We start from the raw sequence: 25,861 nt of genomic DNA, 5'->3' as shown, positions 1-25,861 counted from the left end.
CTTTGATGAAAAAGACAACCATACTTTGCCTTCAATGAGAATGGGCATAGGTGTGTGGCAGAGGCAGAGATGTGTAGATTTGTCTAGATCCTCTCATGGGTTGAGATTTTAAAAACAATCCTTTTAACAAAATTTCAATGAATTCCTTGAAGAATTCTAGGAAGCACAAATGTTGCTATTACTTCTTGTAAAAATAGCATAAATATAGTTAAACTTCTCAGGTCTTTATGGAGTGTAGACCAGCTTAAATCTCAGAAGGACTTCAACATCATTGCCTTCTCATAGTCTTACTCAGCTTTGAGGTTTATCTAAAGAATCTGGAGACTTCTTCCAACTGATTTTCTTGTAAAGGCACAAAGTCGTCTTTTTACAGTAACTTCATAAGAATAAACAATCTTGCTTTATACTAACCTGTAATAAGTCCACTATTATCTGTAAAGTGTATTGCACACTAATAAAATAAAAAATTATTACTCAACAGTTTTTCTGCCATTCAGACTCCAAACTATCCTTAAGTTTGGAGACCACTATGGCACAATATGATGTCTTTGACACAATTTACATTCTCTCATTTCTCCATATATTTAAAAAATTTTAGAAATGCATAATTATTCACATTTTTCCATCATATTTCATAGAGGACACTTACCTTTACTCTTTTCTCTATTCCAGTGCTGTCCAGTAGAAGTGTAATGTGAACTACATATACAATTTACATTTTCTTACAGCCACATGTTTTAAAGTATAAAGAACAAATGACTAATAAAAATTAAAAAAAGAACATATGACATCAAAGTTTTATTTATAATTCATTTTATAAGATTTAATTCTATTTCTATTTCTTTTAAACCAATAGATCCAAAATATTATCATTTCAACATGTAATCAATATTATTATTGAGAAATTTTCCTTCTTTTTATTTTTTGCACTAAATCTTTAAGTTTGAATATCATGTTACAGTGTAGCACATCTCCATTAGTATTATCCCATTTAAAGGGCTGAACAGTCGCATCTGACTAGTGGTATTTATTGGAGATTGCAGCTCTGTACTCTCAGGCTTATGTTTCTTTTGTCTTGTTTTTCCTTTTATTTTGTTGAAACTTTCCAACCAATTCTTTATTTTTCATATGGTTCTCACCTTAAATACATAACTTTGTATCTTATATGTGCTCTGCTAAGTCACTTCTGTTGTGTCCAATTCTTTGTGATTCCATGGACTGTAGCCCACCAGGCTCCTCTGTCCATGGAATTCTCCAGGCAAGAATACTGGAGTGGGTTGTCATGCCCTACTTATATTTGGCATGAATTGAGTATCTGCCTATCAAACATCCTACTATTTGAATCACCAACCATATCTTCTCAAGTGCTTGGCCTCTGCTCCCCAAATGAGCTTTGAGCCTTATTGTCCAGCAAAAAAGACATGAGCATAAATACTTAGCTACAGTCCTTTATCAAAAGCGTGATATCCAACAGTGTTCTTGTGGTCACTACATCTGGAAGAATGGCTTGTTAGGCTGACTCTACTCCAATAATAAATGTCAAACTACTATTTAAAACAGAAAATGTCACCAAAATAATATTATTTAAACTTATTTACAGATTTGACAGCTTTCTGGATTTAACTCTTCTGAGAATACTGATTGAATAAATGGCAACAGGAATCAGTTCATTTCAATTGCTCAATCATGTCCAACTCTTTGCAACCCCATGGACTGCAGCATTCCAGGCTTTCCTGTCCATCAGCAACTCCTGACGTTTGCTCAAACTCATGTCCATCCAGTCGGTGATGCCATCCAAGCATCTCATCCTCTGTCGTCCCCTTCTCCTCCTGCCTTCAATCTTTCCCAGCATCAGGGTCTTTCTCAGTGAGTTAGTTCTTTGCATCAGGTGGCCAAATTATTGGAGTTTCAGCTTCAGCATCAGTCCTTCCAGTGAATACTCAGGACTGATTTCCTTTAGGATTGACTGGTTTGATCTCCTTGCAGTCCAAGGGACTCTCAAAGAGTCTGCTCCAACACCATAGTTCAAAAGCATCCATTCTTCAGTGCTCATCTTTCGTTATAGTCCAACTCTCACATCCATACATGACTACTGGAAAAACCATATCTTTGACTAGGTGGACCTTTGTTGGCAAAGTAATATCTCTGCTTTTTAATATGCTATCTAGGATGGTCATAGGTATATATGTGTGTAAATAGCACAGCAGCTTACTTGAGAGATTTTGCTTTGAGATCGTGAGTATCAACACAAATTGTCCCTAAAAGAGCCCTGATTCCTTAACATTGAGCTGAGAATATCTTTGTTCCTGGATAATTCAATAGCCACATAATAGCCCAAGCTATCTTCATCACTAGCTGGACCCCTGCAATCTTCTAACTAAATTCTCTGCATCTATCTCATCTGTTCTCATTATGCACTATTGTCATCCTTTTAAATCACAGATATGATTGTGTTTTAAGCATTCTTGAGATTAAAAGTCCTAATGACTTAGCATCCAAACTTCTGTGAATGGCAAGGAAAGCGTAAAACCAGGGTCTATCTCTTTAAACTCATCTTGTCCCATTTTCTCCTTGTGCTTATTTAACTTCCTTTAGTAAGCCTATCTTGTTGCCACTGAGAGCTAGTTCCCTATCTGTAACAACTGGCAGAATGTATAGATCTCAGCCAAAATTTCAATTCCTCAAAGAATTGCCTGTCCACTTTGATGAGAGTGAACTTCTTATTGGTGATTCAGTACAGTTACAATTAGATTTAATTATGTGAGTAAGTAGCTATAAAAATATCTGATTTTTTTCATTAGCCTTTAAGTTCCACTTGGGAAGGAATGGTGTCTACCTTATTACCCTTCATGTTCTGATTGCCTAGTTATTAATAGTTCATAATAAATATAACATTATTGCATAAAGATTAAGAGCTTGGTATCCAAAGTCAAGATTTCAGAGTTAGAGAGGTAATATGTTGGGAGAAGTAGCTCAATAGCTCCAAACTTCAATTCTTTGGTCTATAAAGTGGGGATAGTAGTGATACCATTTTAAATGACAATTGTTAAGATTAAATAAGATAATTCACGTAAAGTACTTACACAGTTATTTCCTTATGGAAAATGGTTCAGTGTACTTGAATTATTTTTTAGGTGATAATTTTTGCTAAATCATATACTTCCTCTGTGTTTTATTCCCTTGCACAAACAAGTAACATTTTTATACTGGGGCTTCCTATGTGTTTTATTACAGGGAAAGAATGCGCTGCTGTGGCCAAAAAATTGAAATAGTTCTTTTGGCAGCTATAGTTTTAAATATAAATTATAAAGACATGTTTTGAATTATGCTTTTCACCTTGTAAGTTTCAGTTACGTGACTGAAACATGCGTAAGTATTCAGCATGGGTAAGTGCAATCATTTCTGGGACACTGACATGTCAAGTGCTGGGATTGGCCAGTCTGATATGCCATAGTCACCAAAGAGGTGCCTCCCTGTGAAACTTTTTGGTGCCCTGCCAGCCAGCCTTCCCTTGCCAACACTCAGATCTTCTTTAATACTCCCCCTCACACCTATAGCTCCTTTATTTAAGTATGCTAGGACATTTTTGAGAAATGAGTCTTAGCCAAATATGTATTCATTACGTGTATGAAAAGTATTCCAATTTCCATAGTACCTAGTCGAATGCTTAGAGGACAGAGGTGGCCAGCCATTCAACAGCTATTTATTGATCACTGAATGTGCCTGGGTCGTTATCGGTGCAATTGTGAATAAGACAGACAGAACGACTGTCACAAGACAGTTGTTTTCCCACCTATGTCCATTGGATACAGATAGATTTCACATTCTCTGCTTTTTCTTCTGTCTGAGGCGCCCAAGTCTTCCCTTACAACTTAGATCATTTATTTTCTCCTCTGGGGTTTGTGCTCAGACACTTTAACCTTGTGTAATCATCCCTTTTTCATATATGACTATATTCATACCTGGGCTTCATTGGTGGCTCAGAAGATAAAGAATCGACTTTCAATGTGGGAGACCTGGGTTTGATCATTGGGCTCGGAAAATCCCCTGGAGGAGGGCATGGCAACCCACACTGGTATTCTTGCCTGGAGAATCCCCATGGACAGAGGAATCTGGTGGGCTACAGTCTATGGGGTTGCAAAGAATCGGACAGAACTAAGCAACTAAGTACAGCACATAGACATACCTGGATCATAACATTGAGAGCATAGGAAAGTGCTCTTGAAAATTAGAGTAACCGGCTAGTTATTTGCTGTTTGACTTTGGGTACCCTTGTTATTTCAACTACTTATCCTCTTCATATGTAAAATGGATATGCTAATATCTAACTCATAAACCATTGCAAGGACTAAATGAGATAATGTATGTCTAGTTTGGTTCTTGGTGCATAGTAGGAACTAAGCAAATATTAATTCTTATTTCTGTGCACATGTTTCTTCTCTTTCTCCCTCCATTGTATTAGGCAGTATGGCACTGGATAAAATCTTAGAGCTTATTTAATTGCTTGTGTGAATAAATGGAGATTAATTGCTTGACAAATCCTATTAATCTGGCAATACTGCATTGTGAGAAGTAATATAGCATCATGGTTAATCAACAGTACTGGCCCCTGTAATGAGACAGCTTTTCCCCCCAAAAGTGGGTCTATTACTTTAGCAAGTTATTAATTTTACAAACATACTGTTATGTCTTTAAAGATGTATAAAATGGACAGAACATGGAGTTCATTTTTAGGACTATTATGAGAATCCAACAAGATAATGTATAGAAAACACTTAGTATAATATCTGGCAAATGTGAAGTGTTTCAAAATAATACATTGCCTATTAGGGTAAAGGGAAAATGTGAAGATGATTAGTACACACAGCATGAACCCAGATGGCTTAGCGGGGTCTGACACCAGCCTCAGAACAGGGATAGTCGAGCCCATTGTAAGTACCATTGAAAACAAACAGCGGGCCAGGCAGACACCACAGAAGATGGACGAAGGACAGCGAGAAGGGGATCCGGAGATTTTGTTGACCTTCATGGGTTTACAGCCTCTGTCTCTAAACAAAGTATGGAAACAGTAGAGCTTTTATTTTGCTTTTGTTTTTGTTTTGTTTTCCCCCCACTACATAGAAATGAGAGTTCTTAGTCTGTTTCTGGCCAGTCTGTTAATTTATTAGGATAGTTGTCTTTCGTTTGCTTTCCAGTAGGCATAGTGAATTTAGTTGAAGAGCAAGCACATCTGTAAGCTACAACTTGATTACATCTTTTTTTTCTAGCTGTTTTGCATTTTTTCTTTTACCATGTTTTAGTTTCTGCATGTAGAATTAAATAAGAAACAAAACTGTAAAGTTGTAACATTTCACATGGAAATGCTGCCCAATCTTCACCAGCTTCAGAAATCTGACCTTTGCCGATGCTGCAATAAAGTGTTGTAATTTAAAAAAAAAAAAAAAAAAAGAAGTGTTTCAAAATAATAGGTAGAGGTGATTTCTATTTTTAATGTTAGTAGGATAAATATATCAAAGTCTCAAGATGGCAGGAAAATAGGATTTTGCATATGTCATTTAATGTTTTGGTATACTTAATTCCTATGTAAATTAAGATTTCTATTTTCCATATGGGAATTTGATCAAAATTAAAGATATCAATTATCTTTATTTGAGTGAGTGAAATTCACTCAGTTGTGTATGACTGCAACACTATGGACTATACCCGCCCAGCCTCCTCTGTTTGTGGAATTTTCTAGGCAAGAATTCTGGAGTAGTTTGCCATTCTCTTCTCCAGGGCATCTTCCCAACCCAGGGATCGAAGCCAGGTGTCTTGCACTGCAGGCAGATTCTTTACCATATGAGCCACCAGGGAAGTGCTTCCTCCCAGCATTTTATAAATAATATTTATTAATCCCTTTCTATGTAACTGGCATTGTGTTAAATTCTTTTAATGCATTATCTCATAATAACTCAATAATAGAGGTATTAATGTTGTCTCTGGGCTTCTCTGGTGGATCAGTGGTGAAGAATCTGCCTGCTAATGCAGGAGATGTGGCTTCTATTTCTGGGTTGGGAAGGGCCCCTGGAGAAGAAATTGGCAACCCACTCCAGTGTTCTTGCCTGGGAAATCCCATGTACAGAGGGGTCTGGAGGGCTGCAGCCCCCCCAAATATTCAAACACAATGCAGCAACTAAACAACAACAAACATTATTTCCATTTCACAGATAGGAAAATGTGATTAAAGTGATTCATTAACTTGTCTATGGATATAAAGATAATAATAGGGCTAGGAACTGAACCTAAGCAATGTGACTTCAGGGCCTCTGTTTAAGTGCTGTGCTTTACAAATATGCTTCATGTATTAATACATCTTTGGTATCCATGACAGCAGATGATGTAGGTAAGAAAGAATGTCACTATTTTGTAGAAAAGGAAATTGCTGGAACCAATGGTACATGATATTTTTGGTGTCATGTGGCTAATCAGTTGTGGAGTTGGCCCTGGAACTTTCAATATCTAATGCTAACATGAGTATTTGTTGTTGTTTAGTTGCTAAGTCATGTCAAACTCTTTTGTGACCCCATGGACTGTAGCCTGCCAGGCTCCTCTGTCCATGGGATTTCCAAGACAAGAATGCTGGAGTGAGTTGCCATTTCCTTCTCCTTCCTTCTCCTTCGAACCTTCATCTCTAGCATTGCAGGTGGATTCTTTACCACTTAACCACTGGGGAAGCCCAACATGAGCACTATCCATAACCATTCCTTGTTACCTCTCAATCAAAAAAGAAAGGTAATTACGGCTCTGAAAGCACTTTGAATAGAACACAATATGGTACAGAAATGAGAATGATTTTTGTTATGATGATCTTCATAACTACTGGTATTATCCTTGATGTCCTTTAAGGGAAGGACTAACAGAACTAGTTCATTCCACTGAGCCAAATGTATCCATGTAACATCACATTGGTGTGCAGGACACAATATTTTGAATCAACACTGAAAGGACTGGATCTGGAAGGTGTGGAAAAAAGTGTGAAATGTTCAGCCTGATTTAGGCAAACTCAGGTACGAAGATGAAGGAAAGGCCTTTTCTTACAAAAAATAATGGCTTCCACAAATTTCTGACTCAACTAAATGTGGAAAGGTAGATTGTTATGTTGAGGGTTGGGTAATTCTCAGTGTTGCAAGACAGGGCTTCATGGAGATGAGTTACATTGGGTAGGGTCAAGTGATTGCTACCTGAAAGTGTGACTATGGAAAAACTACCACAACACACCTGTCAACACATTGGCAGGTAAATACCAACCAGGCTGCCAGATCTGGCTTCATTCTGTGCCAACCTAATTTTGACTCAGAACCTGGGTAGCCTGTTTCACTTAGTCACCCACACTTCTGCTCTGTCTGAACATTACTCATCTTATACCCTGTCCTTGTTTCTGGTTCAGCCACTCCCTTTCTGTTCTCTGGTGATCTTGCTTTAGTCCTCCTGTTTAATTTTAAGTTTTATTTAAATAAATAAATAAATGCTGTGTCCTCGTTGCTGCACGCGCTTTTCGTTAGTTGCAGGGACTGGGAGCTACTCTCTGGTTGCGATGTGTGGGCTTCTCATTGTGGTGGCTTCTCTTGTTGCAGAGCATGAACTCTAGTGTGCAGGCTTCAGTAGTTGTGGCTCCTGGGCTCCAGAACCCAGATTCAATAGTTGTGGTGCATGGGTTTACTTGCTCCATAGCATCTGGGATCTTCCCTGATCAGCGGTTGAACCCATGTCTCCTGCACTGGCAGACAGATTCTTTACCACTGAGCTCCAGGGAAGCCCCCTGTTTACTTTTCCCTTAAGTAAAAACGTGTATTAAATTCTGCCCTTACCCACTGTACAAAGCCTCAGAAATTCTCTAATAAGCAGGACCTTCCCTGACCAGGACAATCTGTATTGGATTTCCTCATCTACATCTTTAGAGGAACAGTACCAGGAAGAAGCAAGAGCTAGAATTTGGATCTCAATAACTCTGCACTCAAGATCCAGATTTTTATTATTATTCTTAAATATTTGCCTGAGTTAGTATTTAAGTCTTCTGAGCATCAATGGTCTTCCTTAAAATAAGATAAGCGTAGTACTGTATCACAGAGACAGGGACAGGAATAGACATCTTTGGCTATGCCTTTGATAAATGCCAAATAAGCTAAAAAGTGCTAAAGAAATACTCTGTGTGTGTGTGTGTGTGTGTGTGTATGTGTGTGTGTGTGTGTGTGTGTGAAAGTCTCTCAGTCACGTCCAACACTTTGCAGCCCCATGGACTGTACAGTCCATGCAATTTTCCAGGCCAGAATACTGGAGTGGGTAGCCATTCTCTTCTTCAGGGGATCTTCCTAACCCAGGGATCAAACCCAGGGCTCCTGCATTGCGGGAAGATTCTTTATCATCAGAGCTACCAAGGAACACACAAGAGGTGCAGGGTAAATTTTTTATATTAATAACTGGTAAGGATTACAAAGACATGATGTCACCAAGGAGACTCTGACTCCCCAAGTCCTGTGGACAGAAGCCTTATAGTGGAACTGAAAAATGGTTCCATATTAAAATGTTCGCCCCTCTGGAAGTTGCTAGTTCAGATTCCTGACCATGTAATTCAAACCAAAAATATTAAATTGATATGATTGATGAGAATGGTGGTGATGTACCTTGAGGCTCCTACTGAAAATAAATTATAAATTAAGATAGAATATTCTTAAGATGTAGGAATAAAAACAAGAAAATCCTACCTCATTAAGAGATGTAATGTTGTGTACACACTGCTATAATTAAAATGGATAGCCAACAAGGACGTGGTCAATGTTATGTGGTAGCCTGAATGCGAGGGGAGTCTGGGGGAGAAGGGATACATGTATATATATGACTGAGTCTTTTTGCTGAACACCTGAAATTGTCACAACATTGTTAATTGGTTATACTCCAATGCAAAATAGATTTTAAAAAATGGTGTAGGGAAAGTGATCAAGATAGTAGAGTAGGGAGAACTGAGCTCCCCTCCTCCCATGAGCACATCAAAAGTACAACTATTTACAAAGAACTATCGATGGGAATGACCTGAGGACTATCAGAAAATATTTTCCACAGTTAAAGATATAAAAAAAGGAACAACAAGGCAGGAAGGAGGAGTGAAGATGTGGTATAATCAAAACCCACACCCCTGGGTAGGTGACCCACTTAAAAATACACTTAAAAACATATTAAGAGGGTAAATCTTACGTTAAGTGTCCTTACCACAATAAGAGAATATGGTACCACACTGCAAGAATGAATCACTAGCAGATCTGCATAACAAGAAATATTCAACTCAGTTCATCATGAGAAGAAAAATAAGACAGAGAAAAATAATGAAATAAGAAACAGGATTTCTCCAGCGTCTAATCAAGGAAAAAAATAATGATAGAGGTAATGATAATAATTCATTATTAATAATAACAGTAGTAGTTTGCCACTGCTGATAGCAAATGACCACAAATTTAGTGATTTAAAACAATATTTATTAGCTCACTTTCTGTGGGTCAGTAGTTCAGGTATGGCACAGTTAGGTCCTCTGCTCTGGGTCTCACTGGTTCTCAGGCTGCAATCCAGGTGTTAGACAGACTGCTTTCTCAACAAGAGGCCAAGCTAGGAAAGAATGGACTCCCAAGCTCATTCAGATTTTAGGCAGAATCCATTTTCTCATATGACTGAGAGTCCCAATTCTTTGCAAGTTATCAGCTGGAGGCCACCTGCAGATCCTAGAAGCCACATACAGTTCCTCCCCACATTTGTTAGCCTTATTAAGCCAACAAGGAGAATCTCTTGCTCTAGTTTGCTTAGATGGATTCTTAAATAATAGACTGCAATTAGGGGATGACATCCCATCACCTTTGCCAATTCTCCTGTCTGGAAGCAAGTCTCAGGTCCCTCCCACACTTAACCGGAAAGGTTTACACAAATTTGTGGTTCCTGGGTGGACCACAAATTATTGGTGGGGTTACCTAGAGTCTGTGTACCACATTCTTATGACTAAAATCCACTTCCTTAGGGAAAGGAAAGTGTATTTAATTTTACAACCATTCCTCCATCATTCTAATTAGGTCTTGGTAAATTTCACAGGGTGCATCCTGTCCAAGGTAAAAATCCACATGATTGTAGTGTGGAATTGACTTGTAATAAATGAGCTTGGTAATTGTAGGGAGTAAATTCTCAACATCTTTGAGATCAGCCACGCAGTCCTGTCCACCACTCCACACTGCTGTTGGAACTTCCATATTAGAAACGTTGTATAGAGGAGGTGTAAGCTAAATAAAATTGAGGAGAGAGAAAAATTGTTTTCACAGAAAATCGTATTATAGAAGGAACATCAATTATCAGTTGTTAAGCAAGTTCTGTATGTTCTAAATGTTACTGTATGTTACGTACATACATTAACTGTTGTACTACTATCTTAAAAATAGTCTGAAAATGCAAGCAGCATATGCAAGCAGAATTGAGAGAGAGTGACAGGGAGAAAGGGAGAACCTGATGATTGTGTATATTCCTGGCTATTGTGAGTTTACCATTATACTTCTTATTTCAGTAAAACCAAACCATATTTTTATAAAACTTAAAATAGAGTGATTTTTACTACTTGCATTGTAAAGACCTACATATTCTATGGACTAAATTGTGTTCCCTGCACATTCATATGTTGAAACTTTAACCCCAAGGTGATTGTATTTAGAGAAAAGGCTTTTAGGAAGTAATTAAGGTTAAATGAGGTTATAAGGTTTGGATCCTAATCCAACAGGATTGGTGGCCTTATAGGAAGGGGAAGTGAGAGAGAGAGAGAGAGAGAGAGAGAGAAACCTCTCTCTTCAACCAGAGACAAAGAGGAAAGGCTATGTGAACATACATGGAGAAGGAGGCTGTCTGCAATCCAGTAAGAAAGCCCTCACTAGAACCTGACCATGCTGGCACCCCTGCTCTTGGACTTCCAGCTTCCAGGACTGTTAGAAATAAATTTCTGTTGTTTAAGCCACTCAGTCTATGGTAATTTTTATGGTAGCCAAAGGCGATTAATGCACCATAGGTAATTTCAGCAGCAAGACTAAGAAGTAAAGGTAACATGGACCAAGTTATAAATTCTTTGAAAACAGTAACTTTGGTCAGGAGGAGGTTTCTAAGACTAGAAATGTGCCTGGGGAGACCCCTGACTCGGTAACTGCACCAGGAGTTCTCTTAGTAGAGTGATCGGCAGGCAGAGCACTGGTATAGCCATTCCACATGTCACCATCAGTAGATGGGTCTTTGCAATAGCAAATATCTTAAGTGTAAGTCCCTACATCATAATACTGGGAGACCTTGGATCTGGGCTTAGAAGCAAGTGGTAAATAGGAATGTGTAGCCATGAGAAGACAATGTGAGGGGCAAAGAAGGAAATCAGTGAAGATTAGAACTACTGAGTACTGCATGCAAGGGAACGGTGGGCTAAGGAAAGCCTGGTGCACTCAATGCCAAGTGCAACTGAAGAAAGAGGCTTGCTTTTCCTGACTTGGTAGTGTTCTCAATAGAAAAATACGAGGCATAAATATTCAGAGGCAAAGATAGAGAGAGATAAAGAATAGAAAAACAACACAGCACAGAGGAAGCAAAAGTATTAACAAGCTTTAAGGCACAAGTTTATCTAAGGAGCTCCTGAAATCAGAATACATTGACTGCAGTAATTTAATACTGTACTCAGAATGAACTGAGAAGCCCAGAAGATGTCAAAACAAAATGAACATCCAGATCAGGATCCAAATGATACGTGGTAGCTTTTGGCCCAGAAAATTTTCTTTTTTCACTTTTTTTTTTTAGTAATACAGGATTGGTGATTATATTGGTAATTACACCTGTCTAACTTATGATGATATTACTTATAGTTGTGACAAAGGTTGTTAATCATTAAAACTTATATATTGTTTACAGTTTAAGTTTTCTTTTCCTCCCTAAAGTTCCAAGCAAAAGATCCATAATTGAACCTGAACTGCCATGTATTTTGATAGAATCTATGAGCACAATGACGGAGTTAATACCTGTGATTCAGCTTTCATCCAAGTAGGTATTTGACTTTTATAGGGTAAGGTCATCACCTAAAAAGCTTTTCCTAAAGCAATTACATACTCTTGCTAGTACAAGGAGCTATTAATCACAAGAGTAAATAGCACTCTGACACAGTGTGTGAGTTTGTATGTGTGGGCACACACCTCTCCACACACATACAACTATAGCAGTTTAGGGGAAAATCAGATTTTTTACACTACTTGAAGTTATGCATTTTCACTATCATAGTTATTATGGTAACAGTGAAATTGCATTAAAAAATCTCCAAATTTCCACATGCCTGATTTGAAAAAAATCCATGTATCTTTGTTGCCTACTTGTTTAATTTGAGCTCCGTCTATTAGCCAGAAGCTGAAGCCATCATTGAATTTCCTTAAATATTGGAAAAATTAACAACAATACCTATTCACTTTAATATGGAGTTTTTTAACAAGGGAAAGTTTTCATATATAATGTCAAGATATAAATGGACGTATCATTATCTGGCAAACAGCGTTGTTTTTTTCTAAAGGTGATAATCCTGTCTGCAATATCTTTAATCATTCATAATTATTTTTGAATGATCAGTAAATGACATCCAAAAACTGATTAGGATAATGTTAGTTCGTTTTATGAGGTTCATTTATGAGGGATGGATAAGAAGCCAGAGAATATGCTTTATAAATAAAATTGTGCATCTTTAATTCTTTCTTTAAAAATATGGTCTTAAGTGCTGAGAGTTTCTGTTTTTTTGAGAAGGAGTAAGTGTAACAGAAGAATGGACTTTTGATCCAGGAACCCTGAGTGGTATTCTGGTTCTTTACTAGCTAAATAATTTCTGACAATTCACCTAACCTCTCTGAGCTTCTGGAAAAATAGAGACAATTTACCTAACCTAATATTTATCTGGGAAGGTCATACTGAGAATCAAAAACAATGATATGGCAAGTGGTAAGATCCCTCCAAATAGCATCTGATCTATACAAAGTATCTGGCATAGTGAATGGAGCATAGTGAGTAGATGCTTGATGAGTAGATACTATTTTTACAAATTTCATTTGCAGTATGCAATTGGTGACTATTGTTATTGTACCTGGTGGAAGTGCTTCATATTCTGATCAGGGTTTCCCCAATCAAAAGCTTGGAACCGACCAGAATTAACAGCCTATAAAAAGATACAAATAATAAGCACTTTAAAATGATATACGAAAACAACATACATGTAAAGACAGTAAGCAAAAAATATACAAAAAAGGTTGACATGACGTCCCATGCTTTAGCACATGAGCTAAAAGTCAAAGTTTAACAAGTGACATAATAAAAATGATTAAAATTGATACAAACTCATGGGACTATCTTTTCCCTTTTATACTTGTCCAATGAAAATCTTCGAGCAGTGATGTCTTTAAACAAATTCTATGCTGTGTACATAGACATGTTTTAAAAGATGCTACATTGATTCTTGAACATCTTGGCTTCAAGAATTTTAATATTTTTTGAAAGGCACTAGCTATACATTAAAAAATGACTGCTACTATTATTAAACTTTATACCTTGTTATCGTATCAGATGGTCTAGGATATCATGACTATATTCCTTATTCTTAAACATTTTTGCTACCTTTGAAAGGAATGCTCACTCAAAGAATACCTTCAAGGCTTTCTGAGGTATAGTGTCTGTCTGTCTTCTGTCTATATGGCCAAGCAGCCTGCCATGTTGTCAATAACATGGCCACAGGCTGAGTGTCTGAGACACTGTGTGTGCTCTTTTGTTATTTTAAGTTTTGGACTTCAGATTTTAATATAGAAACATTAATACTTCTAGGGATTCCTTTTTCTGGTTATTTGCCACCCATTTGGATCAAGGAGACTTAATTTTTACCTTTACCTCAAGCACCTCATTAAATTATTTTCAGACTACTCCAAAGGTTTTATTTAACTTGATTTTTTTTCACATTAACTGATTTAATTCTGACTTTTTGTTTGAAATGTTTCCCATTTTGATTTATATTCACAGAGGCAGTAGTCTGCTGTGTTTGAAATTGTGTAGGTTTTCAGCAATGAGAGGCAATAGAATGTACTATATAGTTAGGAACTTGGCTTCTAGCATCAAACAGACCTAGTTTTAATCCAGGCTTAATGGATTATTAAATCTGTGATCCAGGCTGTATATGCATCTTCTCTAAACCTGTTTTCTCATCTGTGCAATGGAAATGACAATAGCATTCTGCTTATAGGGTTATGAAGATTAAGTAATGTATGAAAAGCATGTGGCACCTAGGAACGGTTAAGAAATCACTCTTTTTATTGATATTGTTACCATCATGTCATTATCATCATCCTTGCTTTAGCTGTCTACGTAACTTATAACCAAATATTTTATCTCCCCACCCCACCCACTTGTTTCTATTCTCAAGAGAACTTTCTATCAAAGGAGAAGGGATAACTTTAAGAAGAGTCAACTGTGAGAGGTAAGGATTGGCTATGACATTTTTAGAGTGGGGAATATCAATGGTTTCATTGAAAGATTGTTAGGAGAATTCATAACAGGCAATGAGATATATTTATCTGGACAATAAGAACACATTGTAAGTGCTCAATGAATACGAAATCGAAGTCATATTATCAGGAAAATTATGCCTTTCAGAATCTACCTGTCTCCTCACCAGTAGGAAGTCCTAAATCTGAAATATCTGTCTTCCTTTAGGAACTTGAACACTTATCTCTTGAGGGTGGAACTCTTCAAAGAATTTCAGAAATCTTCAACTAGTATTTAAGACTATCTATAGCAGTGATTGTCAACTTTAAAGCATGGAAGAAATTTATCAGGGTGTAGGTTAAAATTCAGATTCCTAGGGATTTCAGATTCTTATTCAACTTTTTAAAGTATTTTAAAATTAAGATATTTAATTAAATATTAAATATTAGACCTCCCCCACTTGTACATGTGCACACACACATACACACACACTGACATATGCGGCTTAGAAAGCTATACCAACTGAATCTGACTTATCGCTGAGCTTGCCAAATCCTGAGAAATATAGTAACACACACAAAAAACTTAAATGGAGAGTAAAAACAGAAACACTTAGTCCATTTAAATCCCTCTCTAACATTCAATATCCTTTAAATTAGGCAGTATTTCCACACTCTGAAATTGCCTATATCCTAGTTAGAGGGTAAAAAGTTCTTTCTAGAATAACATTTATCATGTTATGTATAGCTCTGTTAGAGTGAATGATTTCCCAAAAGAGGAAACACTAGACAAGACAATTAGGAGTAATCTGAAGATCAGAATTCAGTCAGAATATCTGGGAATACACAGAGGACCTGGAGAATAGATGAGAGTAAAGAACATCGACACGAGTTGATCTGATTCCAGAAGCATCCACCCAACAGTGGCATAACCCACAGAGTGAGCTCTCCGGACGTGCTCCTCAGGGATCTTGCAGAGATATGTGTGTGTTATATCAGTAAGTGGGAGTACATACCTGGGCCCAGTGCAGCATGGTCTGAACAGATGTTCCCGCAGAGCTCTGTGCAAAATAAACATCTAAGCGACTCTGCAAAGTACAAAGATTATTTCTTACCTGAAGGCTAATCATGTAATCACAACACAAGTGACTCTGAGTATTTTCTTTCCCTCTCTCACCTGACCCAATCTCTCTCTCTCAGAATAAACATGTACCACATCCTCTGAAGGCAAACTAAGCAAAGAAGCCCATCTTTAAGAATTTTCTCTTCCCTCACCTCTGTTTTCCTGCCTAGGGAAGTGTCTGTGTAAAGCCCACAGAGGACATCCTGTGGTCAAAGACAAAAGGCAAAGCACTTTTTCTTTCCCGGTCCAAGAATATAGTCAAGAGATATTTAATGAAGCCTCAAATCCTCCTACTCAAGCAGGTGGACTCTCAGCTTGGGTTGGAAGCCATGAACATGCTAGTTACACTCCAGGAGACAAAAAGGCTTTGAAATGTGGTTTCCATGCAATTTAGAATGAACTCTCCTTATCTCTGTCCAACAAAACAATTGCTTTCCTGGGTCTGACTACTTACACGTACCATGTTTAAGTTTTTCGGATCAAATCCGCTCAAAGTAAATATTAAGTTGCTGCAAATACGATGAAATATCTTCCGGTTGCATACCTTGGTGGCAATGAATTGGTTAAAAAATGTGTGCGGAGAGAACATCTTGTCACCGAATAATACCTGCAAGATCGATTTAAGACACCATCAAATTTCATGGATGTGAATGTCAAGTGGAAAATGAGTGGTAATTCAGTCAAGCACTGGACATGGTGACATCTGCTCAGTACTAGCCCCAGTGAAACCAAAAAGCCCATTAAATTTTGTCTTTGTAGTCCTCCCAACTCACCTCTTGAAGCTTTTTCTCCCAAGATCCTTTAGTTGAAGTGTTTTTGGAGCATCCCCCAAAAAATCTAGTCTCCATAGGAAATTGCTAAAGCTTTGGGGGTCAGTGATACCTTGGTTTCATTCTAAACTCTGTCTCGTATTTAATTTTCTATTATCCTGGATTTCCTCAACTATAAAATAGAAAATCAATGTGCACTAAGAATTTCTGTGTAGAAAATAAATCACATTTAAAACACACCTAGTGCAAACTAGGCAAGGTGGTAGAGTAGAAAGACCCTAAGCTCATCTTCCCCACAGGCACACTAAAATTAGAACTATTTACAGAGCAACTGTTGATGAGAAAAACTGGAAGACCAATGTTTGGCTAATAGGAGAGGAAAAGAGAAAACAAAAACAAAAGCAAAAATCTTAACTCTCTAAAAGTTTATACTATACCTATCATTTCATTGTCAAATCCTATAAAGTTTGCCTTCTTTTGCACAACCTTGGCTAGGTTTCTCAACTGAAGTATAACAATAATTCTATAACCATTTCCCTCATCTTTTGCCCTTCTTATATATTTTGCTCTCATTCACTTCCATTTGGTCCCCAGGAGAATTTTTCTAAAAAGAGCATTATGCATGTCATTCCTTTGTGTAAATACCTCCCATGATCACCCACCATATATCGAATATAACCCAAGCTTCTTAACTTGGCATTTAAGTCCACATTTCTAATATTCCTACATTTCCTACAGAATCTATTCATACATTTCCAATATTATTTCTCATACCTTTCACAAATTTAAAGCTAAATAAAGTCAATTGCATGTGATTTCCCAAGACATGAGCTTCACCCATTCAATGGTGCTCAGGTTTCCCTCTTAGCTTGGAAAGACTTTCTACAAAACATTGTAAGTTGAAATCTTGTCCTTTAGCCCAAACTCAGAAATGCCATCCAGGAAGTCTTCCATGATTCCAATGCCTAGAAACGTTTTCTCTGAGTTTGTCTGGCAATTTCTTTGATCTATCATTATGATTTTGCTGGAATTTCTATTAGGAATTAGTGAGTTAGTCACATGTGGTAGCTTCTCTATTAGAGTTAATGCACCTTACAGGTAATATTTCTAAAACTATAAAACTGATCAATCCATTTCTCTGTTCAACATTCTTCAATGACTTCCCATCACCAACAGAACAAAACTCTTTAACATGACATAACTGCTTTCTATGAACTGTCCATTATTCTCTTCTTGGTCAAGTCTTCCACCACTCACACATTGCCCCAAGTTTCAGTCATGCCGATTGGCTGAAAAGTAGCTTTATAGGCATAACTGTTTCCTGATGCCATATTTTTGAAACAGTAGCTCTTAGATAATCTTTTTTTTTTACAAAATTGAATTGAACTGCACTACACTATAGGTAGATCAAAACATTTTGAAAGTTGAAGCAGAATTGGGCAAATTGAGAATGTGAAGATCCTGCCATCTCAAAATATCTCTTAACTTTGTGGGAATGCTGAAGGAATATAACAAGAAGTCTGGTGTTGTTTGCCTGATAATGTAGGACCAGGTTGAACTGAAATCTCTATGGTAAAAGGTGCCCATGTACTATGAGCGATCTGTGAGCATTTTTCACATTGTTAGCGTAGTTTTGCTGCTACGGTCTTTCTTGGTTGTATAGGTATGGAATTAAATCGCCCTGGGCTATTTTGCTTATCTCTCACCAATCAGAACTCCTGGCTTCTATAAAAATTCTTTCACTTTTGTATGCTTTCACTGAAATCACTAAATAGTCTAATCATCTTCTGTCTGTCACGGGAGAAGCCCCTATTACTATGTAACAGGAAAACACATCAACTCACAAAGAACAATTCTCTTCATTGAGCAAATAATCATTTAGTTAGCTGGCAACTGGCAGAATTCATCTGAGGTCTAGGATACTGCCTAGGTTTTGAGGAATTGACAAACAGAGTTGACAAAGTGTGGGCAACTTTGGACTTTTAGCGTTCTATGGAAATCATGACAGCAATAACAATAGCTGGAATTAATTGAAGGCTAACAATGTATAAGAGATTTACATATATGTACTCACTTAATCCTCAGAGCAGCCCTTCAAGTAGAGACTACTATTATCCTCAGTTAATAGATGAATAAAATATTTCCTAGAATTAAGGTCTTGACCAAATTCACCCAGCTACCTATGATTCAAATTCATGCCATCAGACTCCATACAGTCTGAAATACTACACCATACTGTCCTTGATACAGTAGGGGGCACTGGAGAGAAAGTTAACCTGCTAAATTAAACCACTGATGCTTTTGAACTGTGGTGCTGGAGAAGACTCTTGAGAGTCCCTTGGACTGCAAGGAGATCAAATCTAGAGGAAATCAACTCTGAATATTCATCGGAGGTACTGAAGCTGAAGCTGAAGCTCCAATACTTTGGCCACCTGATGCAAAGAGCTGATTCATTAGAAAAGACCCTGATGCTAGGAAAGATTGAGGGCAGGAGGAGAAGTGGATGACAGAGGATGAGATGATTGGATGGCATCACCGACTCAATGGACATGAGTTTAAGAAAATTCCAGAAGATGGTGAAGAACATGGAAGCCTGGTGTGCTGAAGTCCATGGGGTCGCAAAGAGTCAGACATGATTGAGCAACTGAACAACAAGGAAAAATTAAACCAATCAATCAAATCAGCTCTTGCTATATCTGTGATTGAGGAATCATGTAAGAGAGAAGCCTCTAAATAAAAAATGAAGATGGTAGAGTAGAATGGCATCAGAGTGAGTATCCTGAACTCAATTGGAAAAAGTGTGCATCATCAGTAAACCTATGTGTGTACCTCAAGCACCTATTTTATTCTTTCTAGATGCTCAGTTGTGTCAGACTCTGTGTGACCCCAAGGACTGTAGCCTGCTGGGCTCCTCTGTCCATGGAATTCTCCAGGCAAGAATACTGGTGGAGTTAGCCATTTCCTTCTTCAGGGGATCTTCCTGACCCAGGAATCGAACCCGAGTCTTCAGCATTGTAGGCGGGCTCTTTACCACTGATCCACTTGGCAAAATTTTATGTCTCAAGTTGACTTTTCTTGAAATCAGTAGAAATAGAGATCGTTTTAGTTACTACAGACCGAAACCTGGGTAAAAGTTGTCACATACCTTGACTGCTTTTCTGGAAAGATTTGTAAATTTTTTCATAGGACTTTGGGTGTGTTTCAAGGTCGTGACTGGAGCCAATGCAAAAAATATCTTAATCCTTTTAGCCAGCTCTGGATTAGTGGAGAATGCTATGAAAGCTGAAAGGGAAGAAGATACTAATTCATGGATTTAGAACAATTCTTACTTAACTCACTTTAAATGATAGTAAAAGCAGTTATATTAAAAAAGAAAACAAAGACACTCAGAGTAAGTACCATTTGGGGGCAAGGATTTTTAAATTTCCAAAGATGAAACTGGCTAATTCAGAATAAAGTGAGTTTCCTGTTTCTGAAGGATGCAAATCTACTTACAGAGACTCTTACAGAAAGGATTCAAATATCTGTTGTCAGGCATGTCTAGGTAAACTCCAACGGCCATTCTAGCTGGATCACAGTCTTTGGTATCAGACAAAACTGAGCTAGAATTTTGGTTTCCCATTTGCTAGCTGTGTGAAAACTTGGGCAACTTACCTCCCCTTTATGAGTCTCAGTTTTCTCTATCTGTAAACATGGAAAATAGAATACTTATAGAATAATTCTTTCAAAGGTTAGATTTATATATATGTAGAGTTTCTAATGGCATTATCATGATTAGAAAGGACTCCTAAGTTCAGCCATTTATAAAATATGGATGATAATGCTCTCAAATGCCTGGTATAAATGCTGTTAGCAATGTCAAGGTCTCTAGCTGAAAAGAGAACAGAGAAGAGAATGGAGAGCGTTATGGCGCTGCCAATGTGGCCCATCCACATTTAGCCTACCTTAGCACCCACTGGTTACTAACTAAAAGTCACATTGATTGTGGCATATGATCACTGAGATTTGTAATTCTCTGCTCTCTTTTTAGTTTCCCTCACTAGACTGTGAACTCTTCCAGGGAAAGATGTATACCATATTTATCTTTGATTTCCTGGTATCTAATCCAGTGTCTGGCAAGTGTTTGCTGGGTACACAAATGTATAAATAAATAATGACTTTCTTTCAGTCTTTCCATCGATCTCCAAATTTAGTCCTGAGGGGGCAGGAAAATTCCTTAGTCATCCTCACTTTATTTACTCTTCAGAAGATAGCCAGGCGTGATGTTTTTCCAATTCAAAGTCCCCAAAGCTAGAGACTGCACAGAGGGAAGAAATCCTGACCCCTTTCATGAATATGAAGAAAATCTCCTGACACCCTCAGATCACATCTGTCCCAAACACACCAATGGTGGTGCCTTGGGAGTGGCCCACGTAGTAGAGTTGCTCTTGTTTGGTTTTCTCTATGATAAAATTGATTGTGGCTGGAAGGTCATATTTAGCCATCTCATCCAAACTGCCAAAGGAAAAAACAAAACAAAACAAAACAGCATTAGAAAAAATCCATCTCTTTGTTAGGCTTGTAATACTTAAATATATGTGTTGCAGATCTAGATGCTTAGCTTTTGTTAAATATAAGGCTAGAATCAACACATGATGTCAGGCATCTTCTGAGGATCTCGTCTTGATCCAAGAGTAACTTTGTGTTAAGAAACTGAAAACTCTGACTTGTAAAGCCTACAGGGTTGTTGTAGTTGTTTGGTTGCTAAGTCATGTCTTTGCGGCCCCTTGGTCTGCAGCATGCCAGGCTCCTCTGTTCTCTACTGTCTCTCAGAGTTTGCTCAAATTCCTGTCCATTGAGTCAGTGATGCTATGAAACCATCTTATCCTCTGCCACCTGCTTCTCCTTTTGCCTTTGATCTTTCCCAGCATCAAGGGCTGGGATCTTTCCCAGCATCAGCCCAGTCTACAGAGACGTTTCACTTAATCCTATAGCAGATTTACCAAACTCCTTTGGAAAGAAAAATTACCTGGAATGCTTATTTTACAAACAGAAAAAGTGAAGAGACTTGTAGACCTCAGCCCAGATAGACTGAATCAACATTTCCAGGAAAGAGGCCTCAGGTGCTTTCTCTCCTGTGTGTAGTCGGGAAAACACTCATCCAGGGAATCGTGATGTTATTTGCAATGGTGCCATGACACAACTGCCTTGGGATGTGGAATTAGGGGATGACAAATGGCTTCCAGGAGTGAGGTGGGAATGAGGTCAAGGAACAAGCAGCTTTAGGGACCTTCAAGGCATGGTTCTTTGCTTCACTACAAATGGCAGGCTTGCTTCTGTGACTCAGTTGGCCTAACTTCTAAGGCAAACAGCACCCTCAGGGACTGCTGTTGGCAGGTTGGCTCCACGGAGAAGTTTCCGCACCCTCAGTCTCTGGAGGACAGAGTTCCTTCACTCCTCAGTGAATAAACATTGAAGTGTCATCTCTGCTCAAGTGCTTGGCTCATTTTGACTTAACTGGAATGTCTGGTTCTCAGGATTTTCAACTAGAACATTGTTTCTGTTCCCATTTCTTGATCAGTGTCATTATTCCTCTTCATTAAGTATACCATGTAAATTTCTGGACTGCATGTTGACAGTGTGATAGTCCTGGAATTTGCATTTTGATTTTTTTTCTTTCTTATATACGTTACATACACATAGGCCAAGTGGAGTGTTTAAAACAACTAACAGTGCAATAATAAGGGCATTTCTTCAGAGCTTGTGAAGAAAACCTGGGTAGAGGAAGGTGTGTTTATTTCCATCTTGTGGATTCCACAATGTGCAGTTGGACAAAAAGAGAAAATTCAAAAGGGTAGTCATCCATTTAAAAGAGCAATGTACACATGTTAGTCATTAGCAGTGTTCTTCTTACCTGAAGGCCCAGTATTCTGGTGACTTGGGTGAAAATTTCAAGTGTTTTCTGGACCAGGTATTTCCCCGGCTGTTCCCCAGCCACACATCATAACCAACATCTGCCAGAAGGAAAGCCAAGCTGTTGTTGGGCAGGTTGCAAATCCAGTTACTGGCAGATGCAACTAAGCCATGTTGCAAATACACAACAGGCTTTGGAGCTGCAAAACACAGACAATGAGAATTTTTTTATCTGAACTTCCTTGGTACCTACAAGAAAATTCTCTTTTCTGAATACCTGTAATACAAAAGAGAGGTTAAGAAAGGAAATTTGGCACCACCAGGCAAGTCTAGGTTTTAGGATTTTGAACTACTTTCTGAAGCTGGTCAAGTTATTTATCTTCTCCATGTCTTGCTTTTCTCTTTGTAAAACTGGGATTATGTCCAAAGCAATGAATTGTTAAATAGCTTTTGGAGTCAGAGTGCCCCACTTCAGAAATCTCTTCTGCTGTGTATCAACCTCTTTGTGCCTTAGTTAACTTACTTTGTAAATGGGGGATAATAAAAAATGCGATCTTATGGTGTAGTTATAAGAATTAAATTAGAATTAAAATATAATTTTGTTCAGCCACAATAATTACCTGCTCTATAATTATTCACATTAATGACATTCTATTTCTCAAAAAGCATCTGATTACAAAGCTCATATTTTTCCAAGATAATAACAAAGACAATAAAAATGCCATTTGTTGAATATTTCACTGAATGCCAGGCACTATGCTAGTTAATTTGCATTGTCAGAAAGTGAAATGAAAGGTTTTAAGTGAAATGTACACAAGGTAAAATTGTTCATTTGATATAAAAATTCTGCTCACAATGTAGAGTTGGAACAATTTGATTAAAGAAAAAGAAAAGAAAAGGAAGGAAATGGGGAAGTGGTGCTGAAAACATTGAGAAGAGAAAAAGAAGTGATTAGGATATTTCTGTCTTTCATAAATGGTTTATGATGCTGTGTTGGTACCACAGGGCTTTCCCACAGGTCCCCTTTGGGGCTCGACCAGCTTCCTGAGATTGAGTAGGTGAGACTGAACTCTCAGAGAGCCTCAGCCATCTGGAAGCAAGGACCAAAATCTATATCCATTAATCCACCTTTTGAGAAAAAGACAGAAGGAAGAGGTGTTACTAATTCTGCTAAAATACCACCAAAGTGCAGTCACAATCCATAGCTCATCTCTAATCTGAGCGCTCAGGCAGCTTCTCATTGTAGAGACAGCTTTCCTTCCATGCTTTTTGGCAGCTACCTGACAGAACGGACAAGGTGAAAGTTCGGGCAAGTAAAGTTCTCAAGAGTATTTCCAAAGGTAGTGGAGTTATTTTAGGGAACGGTCGGTTCTATAAAGTGAGCAACACTGTTCCATCTAGATTGTGTAAATTTTTTTTAAATCTTCCAACAAATAATCCTTCTGATATTGGAAAGTTTGTTTATACAAAGTTCCAAAGAATAAAAGGCAGTAAGAAATGAGAGAAGCAAACAATTCTTGCCAAGTGGATCCTGTCTTCTCTCTGATACTAACCTGTATTGCAGGGAGCTAGAAATGGCTCTTTAATTACAATCAAGTATAGAACTAGTAGGGTCAGGTTTACTGTAAAAAATAAAATCCAAATGACTTGTGTAGAGAACTAATTACAAATGAAATAAAAGCACCGAGAAAGCTATTGCAGTAGCCTAAAAGATAACTGATAATGTCAAAGATGAAGATAATGTCTAAGCCTGGACTTGAGTGACATTGAAACTGAGAGTTTTCAGATTAGAGAAAAATTTAGAAGGCAAAATTGGTAAGTCTTGGTGATTGGCTGGATATAGAAAGTGAGGGGAGAAAAGCATCAAAATGACCCTAGAGTTCTGGTTTTTAAGCTGGAAAGTGGGTATTCCTAGAATAAGACCACATTTTCTTTTGTTTCCGTGTTTGTTGGGAAAGAGGACAAAATGATGGAGAAAAGGAAAGACTAAATAGTGTATGCCAAAATGATTTAAACACTCCAGCGTTATACAAATGAAATGGAATAGTGGAGGTGACGGTGATGCTTTTCTTCCACTAGAAGGAGGAAAAGAAGAGAATAGGCTCTATTTTAGAATCACAGCTGTCCTGCTGCTATCAGCACATCCAGGAATCTCTCCTTAGGCATTATTCCTTTCATAATGAAATAAATCCTACCTGTTTTTGGACATCCTCTTCCATGAGGAATCCTGTAAATTCCGAGGATATAACCATCTTCTGTGACAACGTCATATGTTTCATAAGGATAGCCCCAGTAGGAAATAATCTGGCTCTAAAAAGGGGAAAGGAACATGTATACCTTCATGATAAAATGCTCAAATTTTTACCCACATTGCAGTATAATACTTGAAGTCACAACCTACTGTTCATCTGCGTTTTGGAACAGAATAGAGCAGGAAAATCAGGATACCTTGAGGAGGATTTTAAACGGAAGATGCATGCCAAGGTGTTGGTAAGGTAAGGTGGTGATCATGCATGGTAGTTTTCTTGGAATGGTATTATTAATGCACTCAGGTTCACTCTCTAAATATTTTTGAAAAATTTTATCATTGATACAGTTCTATTAAAGTTCTAATACAAATGGGTATGTGTGGGGACGTGAAGGTACACAATGTATACAAGAAATATGTTTTCCATTGAAATGAAGCACATAGTAAGCATTTGTCACTGGTCTTTTTTTGTTTGTTTTTGTTATTTGCATAGATCTATTTCATTCCACTTTGTTCTAGTCCCCTTCGGATATGAATTCCTGCATGTTAAGATATTTTTGTTTATAAGTAGCCCAAACCAAATCTGGCTTACTAAACTTAAAATGTACATGAATGCAGTTCGTAAATCAGAGAAACTGCTCTAGAGAAAACCTCAGGAAGAGCCCAAGGATTCTCTAAAAAGATCATCAATAGGAATTCGTGAACTTTCTCTTCAGGAAACCACCATGAGATGGTAGCTCAAACCACCAGCAGAGGGAGCCTTACTGCCCCAAATTTGGGTCAGGTCTTTCAGTTCTTTGGTTAGTCAGCTATGCCAAGGAACAAAGGTTGGAAACACAGATTTAGTCAATTTAGAATTTTTAAAAACTAGACAAGCATACCAGTTATATCTAAAATGACACCAGGAAAGCCCTAAAATGACAATAGCTTAATAATTACTTATCTTAAATATTTTCCTTTAATGAATGACTTACAATATTCATGTTAGCTTCAGGATTTGTGGTGCTTCCTTTCTTGTGATAACCATATACAGGTCCAAGAAGAAGCATCCAGCATGTTGGTGCTAAAAGCTGCCACATTTGGAATCTACCTGTAAGAGGAAATATTAATATATTTGCCATCAAAGAGAATTCTAAAAGTGAAACTCCGTGTAATCTCTCTATAAGACTACTTTTGGAGGGAGTGGAAAGATCCTTCTAGGTAGTGTCTTAACATATAATATACTTAATTATTCAAGATTCAGCCCATGAAAAATCTGAACTGGTCACTTTTTATTAAGAAAAGAAAGAAAGAAAAA

At 37.7% G+C, this 25,861-nt stretch overlaps 1 protein-coding gene across 3 annotated transcripts; it reads right to left on the bottom strand.

The window, feature by feature from the left end:
• Positions 1–10,058: 10,058 nt before the first annotated feature.
• On the bottom strand, positions 10,059–25,643 carry LIPK (lipase family member K). 3 transcript variants are annotated; one of them, XM_065919995.1, is made up of 9 exons: positions 25,539–25,643; positions 24,512–24,626; positions 22,318–22,516; positions 20,809–20,918; positions 19,570–19,706; positions 16,115–16,261; positions 15,548–15,619; positions 13,148–13,219; positions 10,059–10,292 (listed from the first exon to the last, which is right to left on the bottom strand). In XM_065919995.1, exons 1-9 carry the CDS (start codon positions 25,641–25,643, stop codon positions 10,059–10,061), a joined length of 1,191 nt encoding a protein of 396 aa, XP_065776067.1. The 3 variants fall into 3 exon arrangements, with proteins under 3 accessions (XP_065776067.1, XP_065776068.1, XP_065776069.1); XM_065919996.1 differs by having other exon boundaries at positions 22,318–22,417; XM_065919997.1 differs by lacking the exon at positions 16,115–16,261 and having other exon boundaries at positions 25,539–25,547.
• Positions 25,644–25,861: the final 218 nt, after the last annotated feature.

This window comes from Muntiacus reevesi, chromosome 2 (assembly GCF_963930625.1).
Source record: "Muntiacus reevesi chromosome 2, mMunRee1.1, whole genome shotgun sequence".
NCBI classification, from domain to species: domain Eukaryota; kingdom Metazoa; phylum Chordata; class Mammalia; order Artiodactyla; family Cervidae; genus Muntiacus; species Muntiacus reevesi.
The sequence above is the reverse complement of the archived record's forward strand: the minus strand, read 5'-3'. Positions and strand labels throughout refer to the sequence as shown.